At 33.5% G+C, this 12,365-nt stretch overlaps 1 protein-coding gene across 1 annotated transcript in view; it reads right to left on the bottom strand.

Annotated features, from left to right (window-relative positions):
• Nucleotides 1-11,436, bottom strand: part of LOC106465117 (serine/threonine-protein kinase H1 homolog) — a 34,881-nt gene extending 23,445 nt beyond the window's left edge. Inside the window, exon 1 of the mRNA XM_013925315.2 lies at nucleotides 10,162-11,436. Within this exon, the coding sequence (XP_013780769.1) occupies nucleotides 10,162-11,106 (945 nt within the window). The 5' untranslated portion in view covers nucleotides 11,107-11,436. The remainder of the gene's footprint in view (nucleotides 1-10,161) is intronic.
• Between the last annotated feature and the right edge of the window lie 929 nt (nucleotides 11,437-12,365).

The raw sequence follows: 12,365 nt of genomic DNA, 5'->3' as shown, positions 1-12,365 counted from the left end.
CCACCACTCAAAGGGAGAACTGAGTATGATTGGACAAACTTCCCCAACCAACGTAATAACACTTAAAATAACCACCACTCAAAGGGAGAACTGAGTATGATTGGACAAACTTCCCCAACCAACGTAATAACACTTAAAATAACCACCACTCAAAGGGAGAACTGAGTATGATTGGACAAACTTCCCCAACCAACGTAATAACACTTAAAATAACCATCCCATAAAGGGAGAACTGAGTATGACTGGTCAAACTTCCCCCAACCAACGTAATAACAATTAAAATATCCAACGCACGAGGGAGGAACTGAGTATGACTGGACAAAATACTGTTCGGAAGTTATTACTTTAATTATTATTTTTGGACATAGGTAAGTAAAACTGCTGGAGATAAAGGTTGTACATGTATAATTTGTAACCAGAGATTCACTGACGTACGCTGTACGTAAATAAAGTTAAATATGCTCTGAATACATTATTGTACGCCAGAGGAAAAAAAATCGATTGTTCAAAGTATTAGTATTTTTTAAATAGATAAAAACTTAATGGCTGAGTTTGTTGAGGGAAGCATACACAGTCAACTCAGTTCTCCCTTTATGTGGTGGTTATTTTAAGTGTTATTACGTTGGTTGAGGGAAGTTCAGTTTTAGAACCGTTATATCGGTGACAGTCAATCCTTCTTCCCGTTTAAGAGTAGACTATTAACGCTGGGGGCTGCTTACTGGTTTCCATTTTTCGCTAAACACGATCAGTACGTTCAGTTTTAGAACCGTTATATCGGTGACAGTCAATCCTTCTTCCCGTTTGAGAATAGCCTATTAACGCTGGGGGCTGCTTACTGGTTTCCATTTTTCTGTTCGGCCGTTCCAAATTAAGGATGTATTTGCTTGAGCCATGATGTATCACATTTAGCCGTTCAGCTCAGTTGTTGCTTAAAATGCCTTTCAAGTTAAAACAAAATGTAATACCAATATCAAGTGTGAAGTATGTGTAATTTATATTGTATTTTTGTAAACAAAAACGTACTGATCGTGTTTAGCGATATGTAGTTGCTCGGACCTTCCCGTCCGCAGTCCATCACACACTTATCACAGTGTCAGCGAAAAAAAAAATCTCAGTATAATTAATTTCTTTTCTTATCGTTCAAACTGTGAAATATAGCTAAATAGATTGTGAAGCACACCCCAGTCTATTCTTTGAACTGTCACGTTCGATTAACTAGCCTGTTTCCGAGTTCTGAGAATTCCGCTCCTCACTGGCTGACGTTCTCTTTATGTTTTATGATATATATTTTTTATCATCATTACAATTTCAGGACCTCACAGGTATTCGCTGATGAGATTATACTAAACACTCGTATTCAGATGTCAAGTGCACATGTCTTTCTTAGCTTTCCTCAATTCAATTTATATTCTTTTTTGCACAAAAATGAGATAACGGTCTTATCAACATAGAACTTGACATATTGGAATTGGGAAAAGAAAGTTACCAAATTAAGGCTTGACAATTCAACAAACCATGTTTAGTAATAACTATTCATTTTTTGTCCGATTAAGAAGTTCACACACAGGATCACATACAAAAGTTGTAAAGTTTTCGAAAGAGACCCAAATCTCGAGCGCTTTCGAATTGTTCAATATTTTTTTTTCCTGAAAGCCCTGAAAATAAACAATTGGTTCATTTATGTTACTTAATGGTCAATAAAGAGTTTAATTATTTAATTACTTAATTTACAATAATTACAATATGTATTTTTCATGAAATTATGTAGTGCATTTAAAGTTCATTTATGTATATATTTAAAATAAAGAAATTACAAAATAGCTTCAAGCTTTTTTTTCAAGTAAAGGTAGCAAATTAAAATGTTATTAAAAGCTCTTAAAATAAGCATGACAAGCACTTAAGCTAAACAAAGTTTAGTCCTAACATTCTTTTAACTCTTAAACCATGTGATAGCAGTAAAGTTTTCACAACATTCTGGTGTAAGTGTATAGAATCTATCTGACCCCAAACTTAGGAACCAACAGGAGACTAAAATATTGATAGTACACAGGTCAGTCTGAACTCTGGACAGCACCAACTTGCATCCTACAAATATCATACTTTTGCCATGAAATAATAACAGGGACAAATCCAGCATGCTTAGAATATTCATTGGTGGAAAGAAGGTAAAACAATTTTAAATAGCTACTGCTACCTAAAAGAAACTTTCCGAACTAAATATTCAGTTTTCTTGATTGGTTAAATTTATTATCTTTATAACCGAGTCAGAGTTTGTTACTTTAACATTAGCATAGTTTCCCAAAGTGTGAGGGGGGGGGGGTCACAAATGAAGTTCTGAAGGCTCGAGCGATTAGGGTAGAGTCAATAGCACAATAATACAAAATTAAGCATTTTAATATATACTCATTAATAAAAATAATAAGTAGTTATTGTAAAACATATAGCATTTTAATGTGTATCCGTGTATTACATCTCATCACTTAACTCACTCTTTAACTCATTTAAAAAAAAGAGGGGCACACACACACACACACAAGAAATTATACTTATTAAAGGAGGGGCATGGATGATAAAAGTTTATACTACACATTTGAAATAAAAATTAATAACCCTCAAACATTTTCTTTAATAACTAGTCATTTTTTCTATAATCAAAGCATTGAATTAAATGTTAGTCTCCTAAAACTACTTGTAAATTCTATAGTTATCTTCCAGTCATGACAATAGGCGTGTGTAATTCAGCATTACCACGATGTCATAAAAATTCTTAATAAATACTTCTAATGAAAAACCTTTGGTTTGTGCCTATACTACAGCCTTGCATTTTATTCCAGAAGATTCTTTTAACAACAATACAAAACTTAAGTCTGACAAAAAAACAAAACAATATAGATAACAATTATTCCCCTTTAGTTCAATGACCCCAAATTACTGTGGAACAAATAAGCACAAAACTGGGAGAGTATTTTCAGTGGTGCAGACTGAATGTGCCATAGAAATCGACAAGAATGCTAGAGTGTATGTCATAAATTTTCAAACACACACATACCAAAAGAGTCAAGGAACCATTATAGATTCTTGGCATCTGGAGTTACCAGTTGGTACAGAGTACGTGCACAACTAACCATTGAGATGACAAGAGACAAAACTCCAGAAACTCTCATAACAGCGAAATACAAGTTGTGAAGCATAATTGTTGGGCTTGGGTGTTATGCATTAAATCTAAAATTCTGCTAAGTTATAGCATTATATGTACTTTCTTGCCAGAATACACCAACATGCAGCTCTCACTGATAGTTGCTTTAGATTCAAATATAACTTTAACATCTTCTCAAAGTTTTTGTTCCTTATAATGCAATCACACTAGCTACATATATATTAACAAGAAATGTGAATTCAACATCTATACATACACATAATTAAAACACTGAAACTACTTGCTTATATGTGTATCACAGTCAGTGATATGAAACATTATGGTACAAATAAGTTAGGGCCTTGTGGGCCATTGATATAGAGCTATTATTTATAAATAACAATTAATTCAGCTAAACGTGACAGTACTCCCATCATCAGGATAATTAATTTAGCTAAACGTGACAGTACTCCCATCATCATGATAATTAATTTAGCTAAACATGACAGTACGTCCATCATCAGGATAATTAATTCAGCTAAACATGACAGTACTCCCATCATCAGGATAATTAATTTAGCTAAACGTGACAGTATTCCCATCATCATGATAATTAATTTAGCTAAACATGACAGTACGTCCATCATCAGGATAATTAATTCAGCTAAACATGACAGTACGTCCATCATCAGGATAAAGCAGCTATTCATTATCTTGTTTTAAGGGAATTACCTGTATATAACTAACAGTAACTTTATTACTTAAATTACTGAACTCCTGATAAACTCCAGTCTGGATGTACTGTGTGTATATTATAGTAAACAGAAGGAATAAGACTGAAAGCATATGAGAAGTTACAATACCCCAGAGGATTGCAAACATACGAGGAGTCACAATATCCCAGAAGATCAATATAATTATGACCTTCTATATTCAATAAAGTACTATCAAATTATGTTTGCTGCTAACACACATTTATTTACGTTTGATGTTAATATATTTCCTATCTTCTTTTATTTTATGAACTTCAATTGTATTCACTTTGCATCTTAATTTTTCTACTGTCATTAAACAACACGTATACACTTTCAACTACACCGAAACCCATTTTAAGTTCAAGCACTTGTAAAATTAGAAAATATTAAAATGTTATTACATTCTTCTTACATAAATGGCTACTAATGAAAGACCCGTTAAAAATCACCATCACTCTTATTGTGACATATCACAATAGTGAACTACAGATCATGTTTTGCCATCACAATAAGAATAGATGAAGTTCACAATTTAAATTTTAAAAATTGCATTCACATGTTAGTAGATAACTAGTGCTAGAAATTCAGTTACATAGACATTCAAAACTTATCATCAGTCATTTAAGTTGTAGTTAGAACTGCATGTAGATACCAGCTAGGACTAATAATACTAGATTTAATGTTTAAAGAATACTTTTGATTATAGTAATTATTATACCCTAAGCTTATGCATCTTAAGCATAAGGTTACACTCAACATTGTAAACGATGAACATACAGATGACCTATAAACCTTCTTATATACTTACATGGAACTCTAGCTAACATCTTACAAAATATTGTGATGAAGAAATATTGTAAATTTTTATGTAATGAGGTTTCATTCATTAAACTATTCCACCAGTTATTAACTCCAACAACATGTATTAGTCCGGTTCTAGACTTCTAAAGCAAGCTAAAATAAGGTTTAAATCCACAATAATGGAACAATATTTTGATACTAATTTTTATGTTTTCACATGTCTTCTTCAATCCAAAAGAAAAGTGAAAACTTAAAACGTGATCTAAAATAGCATCTTTCCAAAGCGATTCTTTCACACAACATAACAATTAAGGTCAACAATGAGCACTTTGGTCCATCGAGGCTGTCCAGTCCACTAAACTAAACATGTAGAAAAAAAAACTCAAAGCCAGCCTTTATTATTCAAATATTTATTAAGCCTTCTCTTAAGTTTTCTTAAACTTACTGCATCCACCACATCTGAGGGCAACCCATTCCATAGGTCAACCATCCTGTTATAAAAGTAAAAATGTTTTAGCTGGACACAACTCTCAAAAATTATATTTGTGTCTCCTTGTCCTACTATCTCACCATTAACTATGAAACAACATGATGCACAGACAATATCAATTCCTTAAAACACCTCAATCAGGTCCCCTATTAACACTTCTTTTATTCAAGATTTTTATTTGTTTTAATGGTGATAGAAAGGGTGGTTTATTTAGATTTTCATACAACTTTTGAACAGCTAATAGATGCTACATTGGTAAGGGTTGGAGAAAGACTAGTTAATTGGATTATAGGATTCTCAGATGGGAAAAAGAAAAAGGTTGTTATTAACCCTTTATCATCTCCACTCGTGAATTTATACATGCTAGACATCATTTCCACCTGTTTATATATCCCATATGTCTCACACACCATTTAAAGTGCCTCGTGCCTGATTTGTTGTAGTCAAAGCATTGCTACAGTAACGAAAAAGACCCTTCTATGGATGAAAAGGAGTTACTGGAGTCCAGTCAAACTAGGCCCTTGTTTCACAAAGAGTGCCTCAGAGGTCAGTGCCCCTCAGGCCATTGCTTTTTCATTTTAACAATACTGATAGTAACATAATTAGTAAATGTGGAAAGTTTGATGACGACATGAAACTCTGAGATATTTCCTGGTGTATTAAAGATGTTGAGGTATTCCAGAATGGCTTGACCCAATTATTCAACTTGACAAATATCTAGTAAATGACCTTTAATGACAGATAGATGGAAACCCACTCTATAACATGACTGAAGAAAAGAATCTTGACATCGTGGTGGATAAGCCAATGAAGCCATCAAAGTAACACTGTGGACAGTAGCAAAACTACAGTCACGTTGATTAGAAGCCAGAAGACTTAATTCTGTAGTTAGGCTTCACTTGCAGCACTGTGTACTGTTTTGATTTTTACCTAAGAATAGATATATGGTTTCTAGAATGATTCTGAGGAAGAAACAATTATCTTGTTTGATAGGAAATATAAAGACAGGTTAAAATCTAACGTATTTTGTCCTAAGAAAAAATGTCACCGAATATTATCACAGGGATTGATAAAAAGTCTACGTTCTCACTTATAAATATTTTACAAAAATTAAAAGATACTTTATTTAGGTGAAAACTTGAGTATCTAGGCCACGAGTGTCTGAATTAACAAAATCTACATTGACCAGATAAAATATATAGTTATCCTGAAAACACTGTAGATACACATATTGGACGTTCTAGGGGTTGTACAAGTGCAATATGCAAATTGTACTTAGTACATATAAAAGTATGTTTATTCATTGCTTGAGCCATATTGACATTCTCAATTCACAGACATTTTGAGTACAATACTTATGTAATACATCTGATTGTTATGTGTACAATAGACATACATTTTACTAAAAGCTTGTCACATTTTGTATAGATACACATAATACATTTTGAATTATAGTCAACTTTCCTTCTCCAATACGAGTTCAGTCAAATGGACTGACCCGATGAACATTCGGTTAAATGCTGAAAGCTTGCTAAGTATTAGAAACCAATAGGCTTAACATTTATGTTAATCATGAATAAATTAAGAAGAATGTGGAAAAACATCAACAATTTTTTTTTTTTATTACTAAATTCAATGAGCAACAACTGCAGAAGCCAGATGTTGAGGCCCTAGCCAGCTTGGCAACCAAATAAGTTAAAGCGAAGATCTCAATATCCCCATTCTTAGATACCACATTAGTAAAGGAAGGTTTTAATTATACTTGTCATCAAACTTAGTGTTATTATAATTACTTTAGTAGTCATTAGATATTAGTATTCGGCTTATTACATTTTCTAACACTGCATTCTTTATCTATTCACTCAGATTTAGAAGAATGTATAATAAAACTATTTAAAACACACTATGTTTGCCACTACATTCAAGCCATCTGTGATTTAGAATCTTTCCAGTTACCATGCTAATGAAAGAATGAGAGGTGTGGTTATTTGTTGTGTCCCAGCCAACTTTGAGGTCTGGATTGAGTGAAACACCATCAGCAAACTGGCAGTCTATATCCAGCCTGCTAAGGTATTTTATTCACCTCCCTTTTAAGTTTTATTTTATTTTGGACAAACTGAAGCTGTGACTAGCCTCTCCGCACGGTTTCCCGACCCCACCTCTCGAACTAACATCGCCTCAGCACGTCACAACAATTACACACTCACGAAGTATAACAGCACACGCGTGGGGTTGAAGGGGAACAAACGTTCCCGAGCACCCCAGTTGGAAAGAAAGAACTTCGTTCTTTCTTCCTTCAAACTAAACCCCTGCCACGTTGCGTTTTTTTTTTTGGACAAACTGAAACCATGACCAAGCAAACCAGTTCTGTGATGGTTCCGAGATCTTTCTTCAAACGTTAACTCTGCTATTTATTCAAAACTGTATACTTAACCAAGGGTTTGTAATAGACAGTAGGATATGAAATTTAAATTAACCAACTATTGTGAATATACTGTACCCAGACTAAACTCTTAAGTAAGAAACTGGCCCATGCGTATAAAGAAGTTGGCCAATCCCATTGTAAAACCTCAAAATCTTCCTAATGATTATTCAACGAAAATTCAAGAATAACCAAATAAATCTTCAGCAATCAAACTGTTTAATTGAAAATACTTCTATTATTCATACTAAAAATAAACTCAGCTTATTTTCAACTTCCCTACCAATATAATTAATTAATCTGTTTAACTCTGAACTTTTAAAATCAATAAATTTCCCCACTTTTATCTTCACTCAGCTTAAATAGCTTGTAATATTCTTTTAGAATTTTTATCAAACATCTAATTTTCAACCTTCTATAAAAGAGAATATTTGGTTTGTCAAGGCTGTCTTTGCACGCACACCCAACCATCACCTGAAAACATCTGTCCTCCTTAAACCATCTGAGCAGTTTACCTATTAATCCAAACAACTCGCATCTGAGAGAAGATAACACAATTCAGGTTTAACTACTTTTTAGGGTCCAATATCCAAGAGTGTTGTAACAGAAATTCAAACTTGAATATTACGTTAGTTTAAGCTACAGTAGTCTACCTTTTCAACAAACATATTTTATTACAAGTTACAGCTTTTACAGTAAGGAAGAATTTTTAAAACAGGTATGACATTTCAATCACTGGTGCGATCATTCTCAAGATCACAAGTTATTTTGTTTTTGATAATTGTTGCACCAATGATTGAAATGTCATACCTGTTTTAAAAATTCTTCCTTACTGTAAAAGCTGTAACTTGTAATAAAATAATACATATAATCAGCAAGTAAACTCGAAAGAAATTTATGTTATGTTACGAGTTGTAAGTTCTGCAGTTATCTGCCTCATGATGCATTATAAGTTTAATTATTTTCAATATTTATTAGATTGACTACATAGATTTTGTTTGTTATTCTGATAGCTGTAATGGTGACTGTGAACTTTATATCTGTTAAATACTCCCACTACCTTTCTGTTAACCGTCATCTTTCTTGTGCCATTAAAGTAAACTTTTATGAGAACCCTCTCAGTAGCACATCTAAATAAAATAAGTCACGACACAGTGGTACACAAATCACAACCATGCTGCTAATAGTATAGCTAACATAATTTCATGATGTATTTACAGATAGACCGATAAGTTCAAGAAACACGTTTTTCTCTGTATACAAATCACAAGTTTGAACTTATGACATTTTTGGTCTCATTATCTAAGAAGGGAAAAGACTTGGAGAACAATTCCTGGGATGATAGGATAATTTCTCCTAAATCATTTTCCTTTCAGACAAGAAAGGTAATATTTAAGGCCCATAGTTTAATAGGATTACATGGCTGTAGCTTTCACGCATACTTTACATATGACCATGTAATTAGTAGTTAACTGTACAATGACTGTATAATTAAAAACTGAGTTTTTAATGTATTAAAGTCAAGTCTTGGATCAATGTCACCAGATTTATAAATTAGTCATGGCTTTGTTTCTACCAGCCAGCCAGACAGACTGATTAATGGTCTGACAGAACATTTTTAGAACGTAGTAAAGTTTGTTGTTGTTACTTCATTAGATACGTGTTAAATTGACGGTGTAATTGCATTAATTACGTCTTTCATCCTCTTTGCTGTTATTGTTTTAAGCTGTTCTTATTTCATGGAAGGGATTGCATAATCTAATATTTTGCCACATAATTTTTGTATTTTCTTTCGTACACCAGCAATATCATGGTGTATATTTTCAAACTGTTGGCTGCATGATTTTAATTTATTTATTTGTTTACTCGTATCATCACAGTCCTCTCTTCCTGAAGGACACAAAAATATCATAGAGATTGATAGGATAAAGGTCACCGATTTCTTTGAGCTATGCTCTGAAGAAGAATACAACCTTATAAATCGGAAATGACAGGCTAGAATCCAGTTCTATTTTTCTAACAGTGTTAATGTCTTATGAATAAGATGCTGTTGGCACTATGGAGGCTTTACATGAACTTATGAGAGGAACTGATGATTTCCTGAAAAAAAATAAGGGGCATGTTTAATTTTTTTCTTTTCTGAAGGCTCAATGTATAAGGAAAGACTTGAAAGTAGAACAAAATGGTCTACATGATATGATTTGTCTTTTTTTTTTCTCATTAACAAACCAGTTCCCATTTCCAAAGCCATCAACTCGAACAACAAGACATGCTTACCACAGCCACGAGCAGATTTTATCTAACGTTCCAAGTCCCTTAATGATGAAATTATACCTATATGTTTTCTCTTGCTTCGAGTCCATTTAAAGAACAATCTATCAGCTATTTTTAAAAATCGGTGTAAATATCAATTACAATTTCTTAACTAATTTCCAAAAGAAATAACTTTCATGTAACATAATGGTTATACCAGCTTGCTACGACAGTATTTAGTTACTATAACATACAAACACTTTTATTATGGTCATTTCTGCTTATAATTTCTAAATACACAAACCTCTGACGACATGGTGTAGGCTCCTTTCAGTACCAGTTTTAAAATCATAGAATCTTGTGTGGCATCAAAAGGAAAGGTCCCGGAAAGAAGAATAAATGATATGACCCCAACTGCCCACATGTCCACGGCACACGTATAGGGTCGACGAGCTACTATTTCTGGGGCAATGTACTGTGGTGTACCACAAACTGTATGCATGTACATGTCTCCGTTTGGTTTGCGAGTACTTGCAAATCCAAAATCTGTTATCATTATACGTGAATCATTACCTGGGTGATAATACAGAAGGTTGTCAGGTTTCAAGTCTCGATGTGTAATACCTAGACTGTGAAGATAGCTCACCCCATTCAACATCATTTGCAGCACTTGAGCTGCTTCAGATTCCATGAAATACCCATGAGCTTCAATCCTGTCTAGGAGATTACCACCTGTTGCTAATTCCATTACCATGTATATTTTTTCATTGCTTTCAAACACTTCTATTAGTCGAATAACATTTGGATGGTTAACCCTTCTTAATACTGATAACTCTGCTTCGAAAACCTCTCTTCCTCCTGGGGCTTCAATCATTTTGATCGCATAAGGTTGTTTTGTAATTCTGTGTTCAACACGAACTACGCGACTAAAAGTACCTTTTCCTATAACAGCTTTGATGTTATATCTTGCTGTGATCCGAGGGTCATACACAGTTTTTGAGTGGGATCGCTTAACGTGGTTAGTTCTTCCTGTCCTACGTTTTTTCCTACCGGTTCTACCACCCCGCGGGCTTTCGGGCCCAGTTCCTTGCCGGCGAACTCCGCCACTTTGTTGACGTTTTTTATTTGTAGACGTCTTGATACTTTTTTCTTTCGAATAATTTACTTCAAAGACTGGCTTTATTGTATTTCCACAAAAATTGTTGTCAAACTCTACTTCTTTTTCAAGTTTACTGTCTCTACAACCCATGATGATTAAGGGTTACATTCATCAAATACATAAGTTTTGAAACAGAAGAAACAACGATTTAAAAGTTGGTAAGGCTTACTGCAACAACAACACAGGCCTAGCTAACTGTATTACAGATTAATACAATACAAAACAACTAAACCATAAACACTTTCACGTCCTCTAGACAAACCTAGACGTATACCTTGCCCAACTTGATGGTACTATAACCATTTCTTCACTCAATCTAATAATTTAGTGGGTTTTTTTTCTAACCGAACACGCCATCTCACTATTACTGATCATACATATAGATAGCCCCAGGCCGTTCCACTGCTACGGCTACTACAAGTAGTCGCTTCTATTTAATGGCGTACTTGGTTTATCTGGCGCTTGATTGGTCAGAAATTACATACGCAGAACTTATCAGAAAAGGGGATTGACTCTCGCAGAAAACAAGTGAATTAAATTTGCTAAATCGGAAACTAAAATATCTCATAATAAGTAACTTTTTGTGTAATAATTATTATCATTTTAACTTTTCAACTGTCAAAAGTTATACGGACATAACTTAATCAATTCATTATATGTTCATATTTTCTAACAACACAGAAACTGCACCCTTTATGAGATTACTTTTCTGAGATAATATGGCAAAAATAGCATTTTGTTACATTTGGTTTTTAGCGCAAAACAACAAAATGGAGTATCTATACTCTGTCAACAGCAAGGAATCGAACCACAGGTATTAGTGTTTAAGCCTGTTACTACTACAAAGCTGTTGTGCTTCAAATGAAAACATATAATTAACTCACAATTTATGTAAGCATTGATCAGTTACTGACGGTCAGGTGTAATAAATGTCTACTAGTTTTTGTTTTCTTTCTTTTTTGGGGGGGGGGGTGAACATGCTATTTAGTTATAACATTGCCTATATTTATTGTGAAGAGTCAGAGCCTTAGGGTAATTTAGGCAACGAATAAATCATACATGTATATAATGTACATGCGAGTTTCTCTGCGATATTACAAAACCTTTTGGTGAGTTATTTGAAAAAGATTTTCCGAATTTATGTAATTCCTGTTTTTAATATACTATGGTGTAACATATTCGTTTGCATGCGAATAAAACATATAAAATTAATTAAATGAATCTGTACCGAAAAACCCACAATATTTTAAATCAAAACCCTATATAAAATCGATTAATTTAGTTAGTAATTATATTTCTTTACCCCATGCTTTATGTTTTACCTGTACACAGTCTCATAGTTGTAATTA

This window comes from Limulus polyphemus, unplaced genomic scaffold (genome assembly GCF_000517525.1).
Source record: "Limulus polyphemus unplaced genomic scaffold, Limulus_polyphemus-2.1.2 Scaffold1841, whole genome shotgun sequence".
Taxonomy (NCBI): domain Eukaryota; kingdom Metazoa; phylum Arthropoda; class Merostomata; order Xiphosura; family Limulidae; genus Limulus; species Limulus polyphemus.
Note: the sequence above shows the minus strand (reverse complement) of the source record. Positions and strands in the feature narration are given on the sequence as shown.